The following is a 19,651-nucleotide window of genomic DNA, read 5'->3' as shown; positions in this document are numbered from 1 at the left end:
CAAGGTATCAACTCTTAGCAACACATGCACCCCGTGCACTGGCATCAATACCAAGCAAATTCCCACTTCCAAACAAACTATTAATTCCGCCATTCTCAAGGAGCTATTCTGAGTGATTTTAGAATACACCAAAGGGTTCTTCATAGTTCTCTATGCTCAAGTCAACATCAGCCATACTGAAGTCTTCATATAGAAGCTCATCGTCACCACAAATCCTGGAACAACATATTTTGGTAGTTGATACCGCGCTTGAATCTAGCATGGCGTCAATCAACAGACTGGATAGGACGCTTTGTCTTGAGGGTGGCTGCAGCTTTGTTTTCTCAGGGCGAGGTATTGGTTGGGTGTTCCTAGATGGAGGCTTCTTTGTTGGAAACCAGTAGCGCGCTGCCATCTATCAGCGCCGGGATTATTCTGCCGCCCTTACTAAGATACTTTCTTCTAGTTGAGTGGAGACTGCCAGGTATGGAGGGTGCCCAGGCTGGGAACCAGTCAAAACTAACCACATATACACCAAGGTGGCCAAGCACTGTGAACGCCAAGCACGTGGGAGATGGAACTAAAGGGTAAAGGATGAATGATGGGCGGTAAAGGTGATAGGTGGGATAGTGGTAGAATGTAGGGATGTAACGGGTATGAGAGGTATGGCAAAATATATGTAGGAGTTGGTGATATGCATGGGTATGGAATGGTAGTGGACATGAGGATAGGAATCATGAAAGTGAGAGGAAGATGTCGGCATGAAACGGGTAATGGAAAAGGGTTCAATGGGTTTAGAAAGAAGTGGTGGCATGCATGGGCATGGAAATGGGTATATGCATGGGTAAGGGCATAATGGAAATATGGATGTGGAATGGGTTGTAGCAGATGGGTGTAATGAATGGAGGAAATGGGCTTCATGGGTGGAATAGGTAGTGGGAAGGGTGGAATAATGGATATTTGAAGAATGGGAATGAGGGTATTATGGAGGATGGCCCTATATGCATGCATGATTGGGACGGATAGAGGGTCAAATCAGAATTTAAAGTCCAAACCCATCTTACTCCTTGAATAATTGGGCTAAAAGCTCAACCAAAAAACGTAGCAGATATCACTGCACCAGATCCAAGAGTCCATGGTGGAACAGTATCATGATTAAACAACCACCTTTCAGAAAGCATAATCTCAAACCCAGGGAATTTGCATGACTATACCACGCCTTCTTGCTAGTCATGACTGCAAAACAAGGTGAGAATCCAAATACATAGTAGCCAGTAAAGAGCTACAAGGAAGGAGCTATCTCTTTGCAGGACCTTGGTGCTAGACTCTCCAGCATAGTGATACACCTGTGCGTGCAGTGGTTTTCCCTTGGAAATTCAGCTTCGCAATCACCAGTGGGGGAATCAATCTCGTGAAGTAATGAAGCAACCTCAGCTTTGGTCAACAATGAAGAGGAAATGGTCATCTCTTACAAAAATGCCATACCTCCAGGATGAATCAGTGAGAGTGCGGGAACTTAGGCCCATCAATCCTCTTACCATAGTCTGTCAAGTTCAGCTTAGACTCTGTTTCTCCTAGTGACAGAAGGTGAGCATTTACCCTCTCATTCCACCCAGAAGAATGACTTTTCCACCAGATATACATAGAAAACTTCCCATCCGAACATCAGAGTCACCAATCCTTGAAGGAATGAATTTCTAATTTGAAGAAATGAAAGCACCAACCTCCTACATTGAGCGAGATTTCTGACCTTCTTACCAGAGCTACTGACCATTCATTTATTCAGTATCATCTTGACTTTGGGAGCGCGCATCTTTGTAGGACTTCACAGCTGGGTTTGGATCCACTCTCATGACACATTCAATTAAGAACAGAGGAAAACGTGAAAGGAGCATTTACAAAAACAGAGTATAAAGACAGAAAATCAATGAGTGAAGCCCTATTTCATTTTTCTATCCATGGGCTTGCAAGAGGGTTGACTGTTGAGAGACTACGGGTTCATATAAAAACAGGGGGATTAAATTCTGAGATATCTCACAATGAAGCTAAAAACAAATTCAATTTACTCTTCAGCAAAGCTAAGAAGAAGAGAAAAATAAAACAATGGCAACACACTCACAATCATACCAGAGATTAGTGAAAACTAAACATTCAATCTGATGCTCATACCCAAGACAAACAATCATCCAGAAACAAGGTGGAGAAGAGTATGAAAAGGGTTCGAACCTGAAAAGCTCCCTGCTAGAACCTTACTACCTCTCTAGAAAAATCTCACCTCAAACGTCTCTCTGCCTAGAAAATATCTCCAGCCATACTCTCCTCTGTTTCATCCCTTTTCTGCCGCTAATAGAATCTCTCTCTCAAAAACCCCTCACCTCTTCCAACGGCAGCCCCCTCAAAAGCACTCGCACCTCCCCGGCCGCCTAAGCCCTAGCTCCCTAGCTCACCCAATCCTCTCAAACGATCTCTGCACCTCTACCCCCCATTTGCCATCCCAACCAACATGTCCAGAAAAGCACCTCTACCCCTGCAGCTGCCAGACGCTCCTCCATAACGGCATGAGGATTTTCGAATATCCTCTTGACAGGTGTCCTCTTTTCATTGCTTCTACCAGCTCCCTCTCAATGGCAAGGTGGGTTACCTGGTGACCAGTCTTCAAGCTCCACGTGGCTCCCTGAAATCTGGACATTTGGCAAAACAGGTTGTATGAAATGCACCCCAACATGGGGGTCTACAAATATGCCCCCCTTCGGTAGAGTTCACGAGTGTAAGGAATATGAACACTGAAGTGAATAGTAAGTGTGAATAGTGAGTGGAGTGAAGTGAACTCTACCGAAGAACCAAAGAGACCCCCATAGGGACACTAGTAAAATACAAACTCATTCAGGCTAAGAGGGGAACACAAAGGCTCTAATCCTAAAAGGAAAGGATGTCCTAAAATGCCTCTGAAGCCACATCCAAGGAACCAGGCTCCCCCTAAGACGTCTCCAGAAGTGACTCAAAAATCGATGTCAAAGATGAGTAACGGTCGAACCACCCTAGAGTACAAGAAAGAATGTGCCCAAAGGAAACTACCCTATGTGAACTACATGAGAATGCCAAGCGTAGGATGCCTAACAACATGACTAAAATACGTGTCGTGATCTCAAAAGACTGTGTCATGTCTAGTGGAAGGGGAATCCTAAAAGAGCAATGACAATCAAGCAATAAGCTCCAGGTAACTGAGTGAGGAGAATAACTCTGAACAACCAAAATGGAGGAATAATGGTGACTCTGAATGCAAAGAAGACTCAACTATGTAGGCGTGACTCGGAGGTGAACAAGACTCAACTCAATCTGACAAAAACAATGACCGATCGATATAGGTGTGGTCCCGAAAAAAACTCAAACTAACATAGAAAATGACCGATCGATATAGGTGCGGCCCCGACTCAAACTCAAAATGATAAGATGATGACCGATCGATATAGGTGCGGTCCTAGAAACTGAACTGATAGGAAGATGACCGATTGATATAGGTGCGGTCCCGACTCAAACTGACACGATAATGACCGATTGATATAGGTGCGGTCCCAAAAACTGAACTGTCATGACAAGGAGATGGCCGATCGATATAGGTGCGGCCCCGACTCAAACTGACACGATGATGACCGATCGATATAGGTGCGGTCCCAGAAACTGAACTGTCATGATAAGGAGATGGCCGATCGATATAGGTGCGGCCCCGACTCAAACTGACACGATGATGACCGATCGATATAGGTGCGGTCCCAGAAACTGAACTGTCATGACAAGGAGATGGCCGATCGATATAGGTGCGGCCCCGACTCAAACTGACAAGATGATGACCGATCGATATAGGTGCGGTCCAGAAACACAAACTGTCATGACAAGGAGATGGCCGATCGATATAGGTGCGGCCCCGACTCTGAACTGATAAGATGATGACCGATTGATATAGGTGCGGTCCCGACTTGAAAACTGACATGACTGGGAAATGGCCGATCGATATAGGTGCGGCCCCGACTCAAACTCAAACTGATAGGATGATGACCGATCGATATAGGTGCGGTCCCGACTCGAAAACTGACATGACGGAGAGATGGCCGATCGATATAGGTGCGGCCCCGACTCAAACTCAAACTGATAGGATGATGACCGATCAATATAGGTGCGGTCCCGACTCGAAAACTGACATGACAGGGAGATGGCCGATCGATATAGGTGCGGTCCCAGAAACTGAACTGATAGGAAGATGGCCGATCGATATAGGTGCGGCCCCGACTCAAACTGACAAGATGATGACCGATCGATATAGGTGCGGTCTAGAAACACAAACTGTCATGACAAGGAGATGGCCGATCGATATAGGTGCGACCCCGACTCTGAACTGATAAGATGATGACCGATTGATATAGGTGCGGTCCCGACTCGAAAACTAACATGACTGGGAGATGGCCGATCGATATAGGTGCGACCCCGACTCAAACTCAAACTGATAGGATGATGACCGATCGATATAGGTGCGGTCCCGACTCGAAAACTGACATGACAGGGAGATGGCCGATCGATATAGGTACAACCCCGACTCAAACTGACAAAATGATGACCGATTGATATAGGTGCGGTCCCGACTCGAACTCAAAACTAACAAGGCAAGGATCTGATCAAGTGGCTCAAAGCCAGAGGATAACTCAGATAATGATGCAAGCAAACTCGGCCGGATGGGATATGCCCCAGTATGACAACTCATGAGGATCGACAACTAGGTCGAAAGATAATGAAGCCTGTGAAAGGTCCGATGATCCTAGGGAAGGAGGGTATGCCCCAGTATGCAACTCCTAGGGTCGACAACTAAATCAAAAGTGAATGAAACCTGTGGAAGGTCCAATGCTCACGGAGAAGGGGGTATGCCCCAGTATGCAATGATGAACAGACAGAGGTGCAAAGTACCTCAAAACTAACTGTACTCTAAAATATGCTCATCCATCAGGTAATGAAAACGCCCAACCTCAAATAGGTAATGCCAAACAGGACCATGTATCGTGATGCCATGCTGACTAAATAGGAATGACTGACGAATAAAAACAATGATGACTAGTGCTCAAAATGTGAAAAACAAGCAGATCAACACTCAATATGCCAACTGTCAAAATGAAAGCATCATCACTAATAAATCGGCAATCTGTCAAGCCCTGCCATCATGGAAGATGTTGAACCTAAAGTCCAAAAGATATATGAAAGCACAACCAAGGTGATCGAGGACTAATCTGCATCTCCTCCTAATCAAGAAAGGGGTGAGGTCATGTGTCACGGTGGGATGCGTAGGATAAAAAAAGGTGATGATCAGGCTCTGGTATGATAGAAGGCGTGAAAGTATCAAGGGTGAAATGTCTGAATGCGAAATGAAAGGTATAAATCCGAGATCGTCCAAGTATGCCGAGAAGACTAAACCCGAGGTATCAATAGCTCCATAATCCATCAAAAGCAATAATCACAAACGGAAAGTCAAATCTCGATGTCAAAACCTCTAACAAGGTGGCTATGCCCCAGTATGAAATGAGGACAACATGAAATAATCCGATGATCTCTATATCACCCGTCGGATGCTCCAACGTCAAGAATCAATCTGATCTCCCTCCAAAAGATGGACATGCCCCAGTGTAAAGGATCCGATAGGGTGACTATGCTCCAATGGAAAAAATGCTCTCCATCCCGGCTATGCCCCAGTGTAAAGTAGTGTATCCGAGTCAACAAATCAATCAACCTCTACTCCTGGTGCCAACACGGAAACATCTCAACGTAATCTATACGAATCAGAATCCCCGGGCTCCATGAATGTGAATGTGGTGGCTATGCCCCAGTATAAACTAACTGAAGTGACTATGCTCCAATGAACAATCAAAGTCCATCACCAATGAGAGGGCTATGCCTCAAAATAAATCGTGATCTCAAAAATCAACCATCAATGAGTAGAGTGATTGTATCTCCAATAAAAGCGCTCTCTGAAATGGCCATGCCCTAGTGTAGGGTCATCCCACAACTCCTGATCCATCATAATCTAGGTGAAGAAGTGAACTGACTGTGCCTTAATGCAAGGCATCATCCCGAAAGAAAACGTCATCGATGAGCGGGATATGCCCCAGTGTAGATAACGGCACCTCTGAAAATCCATCACTGATAAGAGGGGTATACACCAGTGTAAATCATCATCTCAACTCCTCATCCATCATGCTCCAAGAAATAATCTCCGACCAATGTCGAGAATTGCCCATATGTGAGCTGTCAAACACAATGTGAAGTAATGGCCTCAGGGTGGTCTTCAGACACGGGACGTAACGTAGGCCAAGGTAATAGGGTGAAATAAATGAAAGGAAACTAGGCTCAAAGATCCCAATGATATAATCCCCATACCCCTCATGCATGACATGCAATGCGTAGAAAACGTCATGAGTCCCGGACCTAGGGGTTTCCACACGAAAAGTGATGATAAATGAATGGTCACATCGAATGAACAAGTATGATGTGTGGATGCTGAACCCAAGTCAAACATCAAGCAGGATGAGAAAAGAAAGAAATCAGATGAGGTAGAGTGGAATGGAGGAATAAAATAAAGATAGAAGAAGACGAAAAGATAGAAAAGTGAGTGATGGTCAACTCGCATCAAAGCATGGAGAATAGTCACATCTGAAATAGATGGAATGATGGATAGAGCAAGGATCCAGAGATACTAAAGAAAAGGTCGCTCGTCTCTCTCACAAAAATCGAACGGATGACTCATACTCTCACCAAAAATATACATCAAGATGAATCCCAGAAAGGAGCTCTCATACAAACTCTCTCTAACACATAAACCCAATGAAGCAACCTGGCACGTCCATACACATGCCCAATGAAGAATGATAAAATGAGCAATGCGCTATCTTTTTTTTTTTTTTTTTTTTTCGCGCATACCCTGATCAATAGTGAATGATATCCCATGAAAATACATGCCCAAATGGTCAAACCCTCTCCACATATACTGATGTAACATGAATCCTCACTAACAAGACAACCTCTCAAAAATAAGATCTCTGGACCACTACCCATAAGGTGAATGGGGGAAAGAACGTGACAATCCTCCATGCAATGACGTGTGAGAAACCACCACTCAAGGTGAAATACGGATGATGTCGAGTAAACAATGATGAAAGAAAAGACAGAGAACGAATATCACAAGAGGTGATATGTGATATCGGAAAATAGTGATGAAATGATGTCCAAGTAGAGAATATCACAATGAAGAGTGAAGAATGAGGCTCGAATGTGTATGTGAGGTCTGGAACTCATGACGTATCTAAACATAGCATGCAAGCACTACAGGGTCCCCAACCCGGTGTACTAGGTAAATGAGGTGATGAAAGAAAAGGCTATGATGCTCGTGCGAGGCTCAAAGGGCTAGCAACGGGTAACTCTATATGCGAAGGTGATCAAGTAAATCGGCTCATGAAATGATGGCCACCCATCCTTTGACCATAACCTCAAACATTGTGCTTTCAAGATCTCACATGGTCAAAACTGAAGACTGACATCCATCCAACAAAGTCATGGCGACTCATCTGAAATTGCGCGAAAGCTCCCACTGATGCTCTATGATAACCATCAATGTCCTCTGAAAATCAACTCACTCCATCATCATAAGTCACTCATCATCGTCTCATAAAATCACCATCTCTAATCATCCCGACTCTCTGAAGTCATGTGCGATGGCTCAAATCTGGATGCTCCATGATAACCCCTCTATCTCAACAATATCGTCAAACAATCAAGCCACTCTCTCATCATGATCCACCTATCATCGTGTGAAGCTCACTTCGGGTCTAACCGTCTCGTACTCTACCTAGTCAGATAAAGGAAATGATGGAAAGGAAAGGCAATGGTACTGTAATGTACTAAGGCGAATAAGAATGGTAAAGGCGTACAGCAGTACCAAAGGGTGGTGTCATGTCAAGCTCAAAATGGGTAAGTCATCAAGTCCATAGAGTCAAGGTGTGGATATGGGTATGGAACCGCTCTAATCAGAAGGTGAAATGGGTCACAGTCTCAAACTCCCTAGGTCGATCTCCTGATCCTAAGTCAAATAGGCTCAATATCCTCCATGATAGGTCAGGCCAAAGTGATCGTGATGTAAGTGAAAGATGTATCATATCGAAAGCATAACACGCATCAACGCAAGATATGTAAAACACACTCACGAGAAAAATGCCACAAAACTCAGATAAAATATCATATCACTAAATGAACCAACGAGTGCATCATGTGTGAAATGATAAAGGACTACAAACAACTGGACTCTCAACATGAAACTAAAAACAAATGATCCTAAACCGAAAACAAGACTTAACAAAACAAAAACAACTCTAACGAACTGAAAACTGGACTCAGCAAAACGGAAACAACTCTGATGACGACCATAATCAGGATGAAAAGGTGCTCTGGAGTGAACTGCTGCAAAGTGATGTATCCATGTCGACTAAATCAAGTCCTCAACCTGGAAGATCCCGAAATACCATATGCCAAATAGTACCATCAACATCCACATCAATCTACTGAAGACTAGGAGGAAGAGGGACTGCATGTGTAGTATGCGTAGGCAGAGGATTGGTGGTCACACTTGGCCTAGCCAAGTCAACCACCCCTGAATCGATCAAATCCTGTATCGCATGATGGAGTGCTGAACAACGCTCAGTATCGTGCCCCGGAATCTGATGATACAAGCAGTGCTCATGTGAACGGAAATGAGGAGGAATACGATGGGGCAAAGGCCTCGGCGCCAAAGGAACAATCACTCCAGCGTCCCTGAGCTTCTCAAAAGCTCTAGTCAAAGTCATGCCCAAAGGAGTGAACTGTCTCGTAGCCCTCTGTGCATATGGTCTAGGTGGCGGGTGAGTAGCGGCTCTCGGATGTGGTGGTCGCAGCTGCATGCTAGTCTGAGCAATGTAAGGCTCCTGAGCATAATCCAGCTGATACTGATACTGTGGAAGAGAGAAAGGAGCTCTGACTGTAGGAGGCCTATAAAGTGAGTGATGCGTAGGCCTCCGATGCTGATAACTAATAGCGCCAACCTCTCCAGATCTACTAAATGACCCAATCAGCTTCTTCCCTTTACTGTCAGGGGAAGGAGTAGTATCTGTCCATAATCCTCGAGCAATGGCCTCCTCAACACTGAAAGCTGCCTGAACCAAACTCCTGAGATCCTGAAACGGGATGCCCACAAGACGTCTCGCGAATCTCGGCTGTAGGTTCCGAAGAACCATGTCAATCTGATCCTGCTCCTTAGGCCGATCTACCATACCAGCCACCTTTGCCCTCCAACGAGTGACAAAGGAAGAAATAGACTCCTCTGGCCTCTGTCTAGTGGCCTCCAACTCTCGTCTGGATACATCAATATCGGCACTGAAAGCGAACTGAGTCAGGAACTCATGAGCCACGTCCTCCCAGGTGTGAAGTCTCGAAGGCTCAACTGAAGCAAACCACCTCTGAGCTGCCCCACTAAGTGACATAGGGAAGAGGGCCACCAACTGTGCATCATCTATCCCATGTGCTCTCATGACCGTGTTGTATAGCCTCAAGTGGATCTTGGGACAACCAATCCCACTATAGCGCTCAATGTCTGGCATGCGAAACTTGGCGGGCAAGCTAGCCGCCGGTATGCCATCTCTATCATCCCAAGTCAAACCCCCGTCCTGCAATCTGATCTGTCTCATCTTGGACTCAAGCCTGTCAACCCTGGCCTCCTGCTCGGCTAATCGAGTATCCTCAATAGTAGGAACCATGGGAGGCGACACTATGACAGTAGGTGGCAGAATAGTCTCACAATGATCTGCCAGATGGAATGGAGTACTAAGTGAAACCCCAGGTAGACGAGTCTGTGCTGTCTGAGATGCATGAGGAATCGTCTCGTCAGTGACCATGCCAGCCGGCTGAGGATCCTGGCGAGAACTCTCTAACTGATCCAAGCGTCTACCGACTCCGGCCATGAACTCCTGGATGGAAGCAAGTGTGGAAGCTAGCTCGTCCGACATCTCTACTAAACTGTCTGAACTCGGATATGAATCTGCTCTGATCAATCGACCTCCTACTCTCCTCCAAGAATGTGACTCCAGACTCAATCGACTCTTAAATTGACTCCCTACAATGCAAACAAAACGGATGAAGGACACGAGAAAAACTCTAAAAGACGACGATACAACATGCAAACACATGGTCCTGAGATGGCAATCCGAAATCTAGATGTATGACGAGAATTCTAGAGTCACAAAGGTGTCCACTGCGAGATGGCTACAAATGTGACCAGAGAATCTCCATCAATAATCCGAGATAAAAGAGGTGTGAAAAACACGCTATCACGAGATCGATACTCCATCTATAACCACATATCCTTGAATCATCCTTCAACTCGAGCTCCATAAGAGAAAAAAAGATAAGGTGATCAAGGCGAATCTCTCGAAAAAGTGTGGATGTGAAAATGTGCCTTTCACCTTTCCGTAATGAAAATATGAGCATCGAGTCGAAAATTGAATCAAGGATCAAACAAAGAATGAGGTATCGGGCTTGTGATAGGTGTATAGTGCAAAAAGGTGATCAATAAACATATCTCAAAGCATCGAGTGAGCGTCAACAAAGTGAATGGATGTACCGAACCAGGAAAGAAATACAAAAGCTCTAGGGAGAAAGCATGACAAACTCATCGAGTAAAAAAACACAGTCCAAGGTGACATGATAAGGGTGATCCAACCGATACTCAAACTTAAACCGATCTCCGAGCACTCAACTGGAGACTAAAAAGAGGGAGTGTTGAATCCGAACTATGACTACAGAGGCTTTGAAGGCCCTCAAATGCACCCACGTGTAGGGAAGGAATCCTAATAAAGGATCTAAGCTCATCCTACCAGGTCAAGGTGGCTCTACATGGATATGGGTGGACTTTAAAAATCCCTAGCAGAAGCGATCATACCCTCCAGCGGTACGCAACCCTCTGCACGCCTCTGAAGAGACGGGGCGCTTCCATGCAAGGTGGTCATCACCTCCACACATGCACTACCTCGCGTCCCAAGGGGTTCCTATGGTGAAACCTCTCAAACTCTCAACACTTAACGGTCGACTAAAGTGCACAGTGAATGGTGTGGGTGCATCAGAAAACCCTAAGAAGCTAAAACAAGAGAGAAAACACACTGGTCGCACCACTATCCATGAAACCTAGCTCGGGGCTATACAAGTCTTCAATGATCGGACTCCAATCAGCATCGATATGTCGGTCTCCTCCAGAACGCTCCCAAACATCGGTATAGCCCGTCGCTAGACCCTACTCCTGGTCACTAGCTCGGTCAGAGTACAAGCACACACAAGGCCTCACACTTGCAAAAGTGAGAACCGAAATGAAGGAAATGACCGAAACTAGAGGGTCGGAGATAAGGGGATAGATGTGCTACCCACACGGACAAGCAACACGCAATCACACAAAGGAAGGGTAGTCATGCACCATACAGTCAAGCAGAGTACAGGTATATCACTCAAGTCCACACAAACTATGACGATCAAGGCAAATAGTGATGCAGACATCACGCTCAAAAGACAATCAAGGCAATATATAAGCCAGAAAATCAACACATCAAGTCAAATGATATACACCAGTGAATCCATGCATGTGAGGTGAACAGAACAATCATGAAAAAATCAGAATGACTATGCTAAGCAAGGCAAGATGATCAATCAATATAATCAGCATGTCAATGTACTCAACAAACATGACAATGAAGCACAGAAAAATCAAAATCCTCAATCAAGATAATCAATCTCATAATCAACATGTCAAATATCTCATACAAATATATCAATGAAGCATGAAGAAACTGGCTATATCATAATCCCCAACCAAAATAATCAACCAATATGATCAACACGTCAATGTCCCAAGTGAAAACTCGAGAACTCCCAATGTGCAATCAAGAGATGAGTACCCATTGATCGACTCATCAAACGCCACGTTTGCTTCACCTTAAGTTCAAGCTTGACCCTCTAAAAGTCCCCAGCGGAGTCTCCATTTTGTGGACCCCACATTTCGTGCTCATGCATTTCCCACTCGATGGCGAGCTCGATTTTCATTTAAAAAATTGATTTTTGTTTATTGTTTGAAAAATGACTTGGAGTCGCCACTTATTTTTGTTTTATTTTTAAAGGGTAAACAAAATAAGAAAGAAAAACCCTAAGTGTGACTCCTTATTTTGGGAAAAGGCGGTCTGTGAAAAACCAGATCGGGTTCGGGGGTCAGGTTACTTATCGGGAAGGTACGGTAAAGACCGTAGCACCCCTCTAAGTCCCTAAAGTCGGGTCTCTACTAATGAGATAAAGCAAACATGGTATCTAATAAGGAAATCAATGAATACCCGAATTGATCATGCACATATGGGAATCAGTACATGTATATAGAGTGACCAGAGTGAGAATAGGTGCGTACCTGACCAACGAGCCACCATGCGCTATCAAGAGAGGAGGTTAGTGCATGGTGGCTCGTTGGTCAGGTACGCACCTATTCTCACTCTGGTCACTCTATATACATGTACTGATTCCCATATGTGCATGATCAATTCGGGTATTCATTGATTTCCTTATTAGATACCATGTTTGCTTTATCTCATTAGTAGAGACCCGACTTTAGGGACTTAGAGGGGTGCTACGGTCTTTACCGTACCTTCCCGATAAGTAACCTGACCCCCGAACCCGATCTGGTTTTTCACAGACCGCCTTTTCCCAAAATAAGGAGTCACACTTAGGGTTTTTCTTTCTTATTTTGTTTACCCTTTAAAAATAAAACAAAAATAAGTGGCGACTCCAAGTCATTTTTCAAACAATAAACAAAAATCAATTTTTCAAATGAAAATCGAGCTCGCCATCGAGTGGGAAACGCATGAGCACGAAATGCGGGGTCCACAGGTATACTATAGAAACAAAGTCTAGGTTTAATTAGGATTCCTATGGGTATATATAAAGCACACATTATATAACCAATTCATTGACGTAATTTAATAAATAAATAAAAAAAAAACACACACAAAATGCCAAGCTTTTTAGAGAGTTAAAGAAGAACAACCAAGCTTGGAGATAAAAGAAAACCTAGCACATGTGAGATTCTCTTTTGACTAAATGGATAGGACCCGTTCTTTATAACAGTTATTGATAGGAGGTCCCGGTCAAAGTTATAAAGAAAAAGATCTTTAAAATAATATTTTGCTTGAGGTGAGAATGAACCTTGTGATTTTATTATCTGCCCTCCCCTTGTCCTCCATGGCTAAATTGATTAAATACATAAAGGACTCAACTACTCCACTAAACAAAAGGAGTCAACGGCTAGTGGACAATAAAATAGCCAACAATGGTGGAATTATTCTTTCCACTTATTGATCGATTCCTATGAAAACAAAATAACATAATAACAACTTATTGACCATATGTTGCAAACAAAATAACATCATAATCTGCCAGCCCATGGTCCCATGCTCAACCCTGTACCTTGGATTCTTGATAGGCACTCGAGTTGATCTTCTTAACTTATCATTGCCCCCTTCTTTCAGTCAAACCTTGTCCTTAAGGTTCAAGTTAATATACTTGTTGCACAGCTCCCAGGTATTTTCCCACGTAGCATCTTCTTTTGGAAGCTTTTTCCACTAGATAAGGCTTTCTTCAATAAAACTTGACCCTTTCTTAACCCACCTAGTATCTAAAATAGCTTCAGGTTCCATAATAATCTCACCATCATCAGTTAGGGGCGGCAACTCAGTGCTTGTGGCCTTAGTCTCCCCTACCTGCCTTTTAAGCAGTGAAACATGAAAAACAGGGTGAATTTGGGAACCTTCAGGCAACTTGAGTTTGTAAGCTACCTTTTCAACCTTTTCTTCAATTTGGTATGGACCATAAAAGCGACTAGCCAACTTTTGGTATGCCCTCCTATAGACAGTTTGCTGGCAATAAGGATGGAGTTTAAGGAAGACCAAATCCCCCACTTGGAATTCCATGTCCTTTTTTTTTTAATCTGCCACTTGTTTCATTCGATTAAATGCTGCATGTAAATCGATCTTGAGCTGCTGTAAAATGGCATTTCAAGATACCAATGTCTGGTCCACCTCATTCACAGAAGATGCTCCAACTTGATAGTTCGGAATACTTGGTGGTGGTTTCCCATAGAGAGCTTGAAAATGGGTCACACCAATAGAGGAGTGGTATGTAGTGTTGTACCAAAATTCAGCCCATGGAAGAAAAGAACTCCATTTTCGAGGTTGTTGAGAAACAAAACAATGAAGATATTGCTCGACGCACCTATTAACTACCTCAAATTGACCGTCGGTTTGGGGATGATAGGCAGAACTCATGTGCAGCTCTTGTATATCATCTTCAAAAATTCGATGACTTTCTTTCATTGCTTGTTTCATTTGTCTTCTTTCAAAATCAGCCAAAGCAACTTCCTTAATTTCATCATTAGAATCACTCTCATCAATTTCATAGAGATTTTCTTTATTTAAGGAACTCAAAAGTCATTCATTTTTTTTCTTTAACTATGCTTTTTCTTTTGAAGTATCATACATATGTTGTCTAACATTATGTGACACTTCTACTGGTACACGCGGAGATGCTTCCACTTGTCTAGATATATATGCGATGTGATAAAACAAAGGCTATGAATTAATTAAGGAAAATACCCAAAAGGGGGGGTGAATTGGGTTTTTCAAAATCTTTTTCCACACAATAATATATGCACAAAACAAATAAAGGAAAGAGATAAGGTTAGAGAATTCAAACTCGGGTTTATAGTGGTTCGGCCCTTCCTTGCCTACGTCCACTCTCCTCAACCTCCTAACCGAGTGAGGGTTCCACTAACTTGATGCTTCAATCAAGCTTTTAATCGTCTTACACTTGGATTCCGGCTCCAATGGGCTCTTACACAATCACTTCAAGATTTGAACCACTTGAAGGCTTTCACACTTAGTTTATACAAGGATGAAACTCTCAACCTAGCTTAAGGATGGCTCAAGTTACAAGAGAAAGCTAGGATGAATTGTAAGAGTGCACTAAGAATATGCAATTGATGGTTTGATGCACTTAGAAAGAAATGGAGAGCTTTTTGATCAAGAACAGGTAGGTAGGCTTTGAATGCAATAGTTCTCTTAGTCATAAATGAAGAGGAGCTCTCAATTTATAGGTTTCTAAGCTCGGGAGACAAAAACAGCAGAAAAGTAGCCTCGACCGGACGAGCAAAGGGTCGACCGGATCACTAGCCGTTGGTGCAATTAATGCATGGCAGGTTACCGTTGCCTCGACCGGACATCGACCGGACCTCGACCGGACCTCGACCGGACGAGGGTGAGGCTCGACCGGGAAGAACAAGCTACTGGGAGAGAGAGAAAATTTTTCTGCTCCCTCGACCGGACCTCGACCGGACAAGGGTAACCGGTCGACCGGTTCCCTAACCGGTTGAGCCGGTTGGCCATAGCCTCGACCGGTTGAGCCTTTTGGCCCCGAAAACCTATCCTTTTTTATTTCTTTCTTTTCCAATACTTAGGCAAGGTCTTTAGGTGAGTTAATATGCCAATTTTGAATCAGTTTGCCTAAGGTATATTTAATAAAACTCGGGTTTTAAAGAAAAACAAGTTTTAGAGAATAAACCGAGTTTCCTAAGATGCATGAAAAGGTATGAACATCCTAAGTGCACTCATGCTATCATCTTACATTCATTTCCTATGATTACAAGTCTTCCAAATGATCTCGATCCCGTATTCGTTTGGTCCTTGATGAATTTTTGAGATTAAGCCTGAGATTCTTAACAGTTTAAAACAATTAGTCACTTAACCATGGTTTGTTATCATCAAAACCTGATTAGGAGAACCCTTGGGCTAACAATCTCCCCCTTTTTGATGATGACAAACCTTGGTTATCTAGGAGACAAAGAAATCTCCCCCTCAAACCAATCATGGAATAATCAACACAAAATTTAGGAAATTTAAAGCGAGAAGACAATGTGAATCAATAAGAGTGTCATATCATATATAAGCAAAAGCAAGAGTACATGAAAACAGTATGATATGCATGGAAATGAAAAAGTCTCCTAATGTCCCTATCCTAACATATCTCCCCTTTGGCAACATAAAAAAGAAACGAAGGGGGATCCCAAACAGAATCAAGGCTGAGGAGGTGGTGGAGGAAACACAGAGCGGAGGTAAGCCATCATCTCCTCGTGCTGACTCTCCTGGCGGCTCTCAAGACGCTCAATCCTCTGTACAAGATGCTCAAACTGAGAAGTAAAGCCGGCCTGATACTGATCGATGCGATCCTCCATGGAATAAAAGCGAGTATCATGAACCACTGCTAACTCCTCCATACGAGACCCGAGAGAGCTGATCTGTGCCGACAAATCCATCCAAGGTGGATGATCAGGAGTCGGAGGAGCCTGAGATGGTAGCTCGGTAAATGATGGCTGAGATGAGTGGCCTGCGGCGAAGGATGGCTCAGTCATCATAGGCTCGGAGAAGATAGCCTCAACATGAATGCCCTCTGACTGATGTGGAGGCGGAATGTCAAGCTCGGGTCCTGTCTGCTCAAAGCCCCTCTGAGGGTCCAACCCATCATCCATCTCTCTGATCTCATCCTCCTCCTCTACTCCGGGATGTTCTCGGGCCTGTCGCTCGGCTTTCCTAACCCATGACCCATCGGGGGCCTTCTCAAGCTTCATGCGTCCCAAGGAATGCTCGTCATAAGTGTCATATATGCTGGGTACCTCAAACTCTGTCTCTCTACTCAAGTCTACCCCAGCATCCTTGAAGACACGAGTGAGGAACCGGCCGTAAGGAAGCACACGTGTGGTACTCTCACAGCAGGCCATCATATGCCTCATCATCACATATCCTACGTGTATCCGCCTCCCGGTAAGAAGTGAGTCAACAAGAAAGACCTCATAGTAGGATACCTCATCCCGATGTCCTCCACGTGGCAATAAGATGGAGCATATCATATGGTGAAGGACTTGGCTAGGCACGGTCAGACTGTGTGCTGAAGGTTTGCCCGTCCCATGGGCAACTGCAAGTCCGCACAGTCTCTGAATGGCCTCGCTAGGCTCGAACCCTGGGATAGTAGGCCATGTCTTGGCCTCATATACTGGGAGACCAACAGGAGGAATGTCAAGGATGCGGCAGATGCTATCCGGGCTCAGCTCAATCTCAACTCCTCGGACAATGGTCCTAATCGGTCCTCCGAGACCATAGGTCATCCTGGAGTAGAATGCACGCACTAAGGTCGGATAAATAGGCTCGGAAATCATCACAACTGGCAGCCATCCCATCCTGACGAAAAGTCCCTCAAACCCGAGGCTCTGAAGTTGGGAGAAATTGATGTTTCTCCCTGGAACCACATTTCTTTTGGCGAAATGCGCCTTGTACCTTTGATAATCCTCAACTGAGCCGAAGAGGGCGGTGTCATATCTCGCCTTTCGGCGAGCCTCGGTCTTCTCAGGCTGCTGAGAGGGCTCAGCAGGGCGCTTGCCTTGAGCTCTGGAAGTCCCCGTCTCCTTTCGAGGAGCCATCCGAAACCAAAAATGGAGATAATCACGGAGAGATGAAGCGATCAAGAGAAAAGCCCAACCTGAATAACCCCTAGGCACGTGGGAAAGGAGCAAAACCAGAAGATGGCGCGCAAACAGAGAGGAACCCATCCAGATCCGAAGTCCAAAGCCGTCAGAGATGAAACCCTAGCCTCAAAATCTCGTCAAAAATCACTCCAAGCCCTGAAATCGGTCCAAGAAATAGTCCAAACAGGTCTCTGAAGGCGGGAAGATGAAGAGGCTTCAAGGAATTCCAGAGAACAGTGAAAAAACTGACGCGCGGGGGCCTTTTAAATTCCCAGCCCCGACGAACCGGTCGACCGGTTCCCCACCGGTCGACCGTTTGGTCAACGGTCAACGTTCACATTTTCCAATTTTTCTTGCATCTTCTTATCTCGTGATCCTCCCCTGCCTTTTCAGTTGAAATCCCCAGTTTTTGATGTCCAATGCCACGGGAATTTGTATTTTTGGTCAAAAATTGACCTATGTTCTAAGGGATTGCTATATGATGCGTATGAGATGAAATTTATGCAATCATAATGCATGTCCAACAAGAATTCATTATACAAACATCAGATCAAAGAGAAATAACCCTAGTTGTCTTCTAATATCGGAAAATTGTTCTTCACTTAGAGGTTTTGTAAAAATATCGGCAAGTTGATCTTTTGTGCTTACAAATTCAAGTGTAATGTCACCCTTTTGTGCATGATCTCTAAGAAAATGATGTCTAATTTCTATATGCTTGGTCCTAGAGTGTTGCATGGGATTTTTTGAAATATTTATGGCACTAGTGTTATCACATTTGATAGGAACATGCTCAAAAGACAAGTTAAAGTCACTAAGTGTTTGTTTCATCCAAAGGATTTGTGCACAACACAAACCGGCTGCTATGTACTCGGCTTCAGCCGTTGACAAAGCTACCGAATTTTGCTTCTTACTATGCCATGAGACAAGTGAGTGTCCTAAGAAATGACAAGTGCCACTAGTGCTCTTTCTTTCAACTCTACAACCGGCAAAATCGGCATCCGAGAAACCAATCAATTCAAAATTATCACCCTTAGGATACCACAAACCAATATTCATTGTCCCTTTCAAATATCTAAGAATTCTTTTAACGGCACTTAAGTGAGATTCTTTAGGACAAGATTGAAATCTAGCACACAAGCATACACTATACATGATATCGGGTCTACTAGCGGTCAATAAAGCAAAGATCCTATCATGCCTCTATACATAGTTGAGTCAATAGATTTACCTTTTTCATCCATGTCAAGCTTGATGGATGAGCTCATTGGAGTTTCATCACCTTGGCTTCTTCCATGTTGAACCTCTTGAGAAGATCCTTTATATACTTGCTTGATTGATGAAGGTTCCTTCCTTTTGTTGCTTGATTTGAAGTCCAAGGAAGAAATTGAGTTCTCCCATCATGCTCATTTCAAATTCACTATGCATACACTTAGAGAAATCTTCACAAAGAGAGTCATTAGTAGCTCCAAAAATAATATCATCAACATATATTTGAACTAGGAGCATATCCTTTTCTTTGGTTTTTATGAAAAGAGTTGTATCAATTTTTCCCATTTTAAAACCCTTTTTCAAAAGAAATTTACTAAGCGTTTCATACCAAGCTCTAGGTGCTTGTTTCAAACCATAAAGTGCCTTTTGAGTTTAAAAACATGGTTTGGAAAGTTAAAGCTTTGAAAACCGGGTGGTTGCTCAACATATACTTCCTCATTTATGAAACCATTTAGAAAAGCACTTTTCACATCCATTTGATATAGAATAAAGTTTTTGAAACATGCAAAAGCAAGCAACATTCTAATTGCTTCCATTCTAGCTACGGGGGCAAAGGTCTCTTCATAGTCTATTCCTTCTTCTTGATTATACCCTTGGGCTACCAATCTTGCCTTATTTCTTACTATGATGCCATTTCATCCATTTTGTTTCTAAAGACCCATTTGGTTCCAATGACACTTTGATTTGAAGGTCTTGGTACTATTCCCATACTTCACTTCTTCAAATTGATTTAATTCTTCTTGCATAGCAATC

General features: G+C 43.7%; 1 protein-coding gene across 1 annotated transcript; it reads right to left on the bottom strand.

The window, feature by feature from the left end:
* Positions 1–8,564: 8,564 nt before the first annotated feature.
* Positions 8,565–10,043, bottom strand: LOC117932075. The gene is made up of 2 exons (XM_034853111.1): positions 8,877–10,043; positions 8,565–8,822 (listed from the first exon to the last, which is right to left on the bottom strand). The coding sequence occupies exons 1-2, from the start codon at positions 10,041–10,043 to the stop codon at positions 8,565–8,567; spliced, it is 1,425 nt and encodes a 474-aa protein (XP_034709002.1).
* Between the last annotated feature and the right edge of the window lie 9,608 nt (positions 10,044–19,651).

The sequence above is a fragment of the Vitis riparia genome, chromosome 15 (genome assembly GCF_004353265.1).
Source record: "Vitis riparia cultivar Riparia Gloire de Montpellier isolate 1030 chromosome 15, EGFV_Vit.rip_1.0, whole genome shotgun sequence".
Classification (NCBI taxonomy): Eukaryota; Viridiplantae; Streptophyta; class Magnoliopsida; order Vitales; family Vitaceae; genus Vitis; species Vitis riparia.
The sequence above is the reverse complement of the archived record's forward strand: the minus strand, read 5'-3'. Positions and strand labels throughout refer to the sequence as shown.

What these genes read in the sequence shown, in the direction of transcription:
- LOC117932075 (XM_034853111.1), bottom strand. Translation starts at nt 10,043, where the DNA reads ATGTCGGACGAGCTAGCTTCCACACTTGCTTCCATCCAGGAGTTCATG. An exon ending in CTAGACCATATGCACAGAGG is followed by an intron (nt 8,823 to 8,876) that starts GCTACGAGACAG and finishes GCTTTTGAGAAG; the next exon opens with CTCAGGGACGCTGGAGTGAT.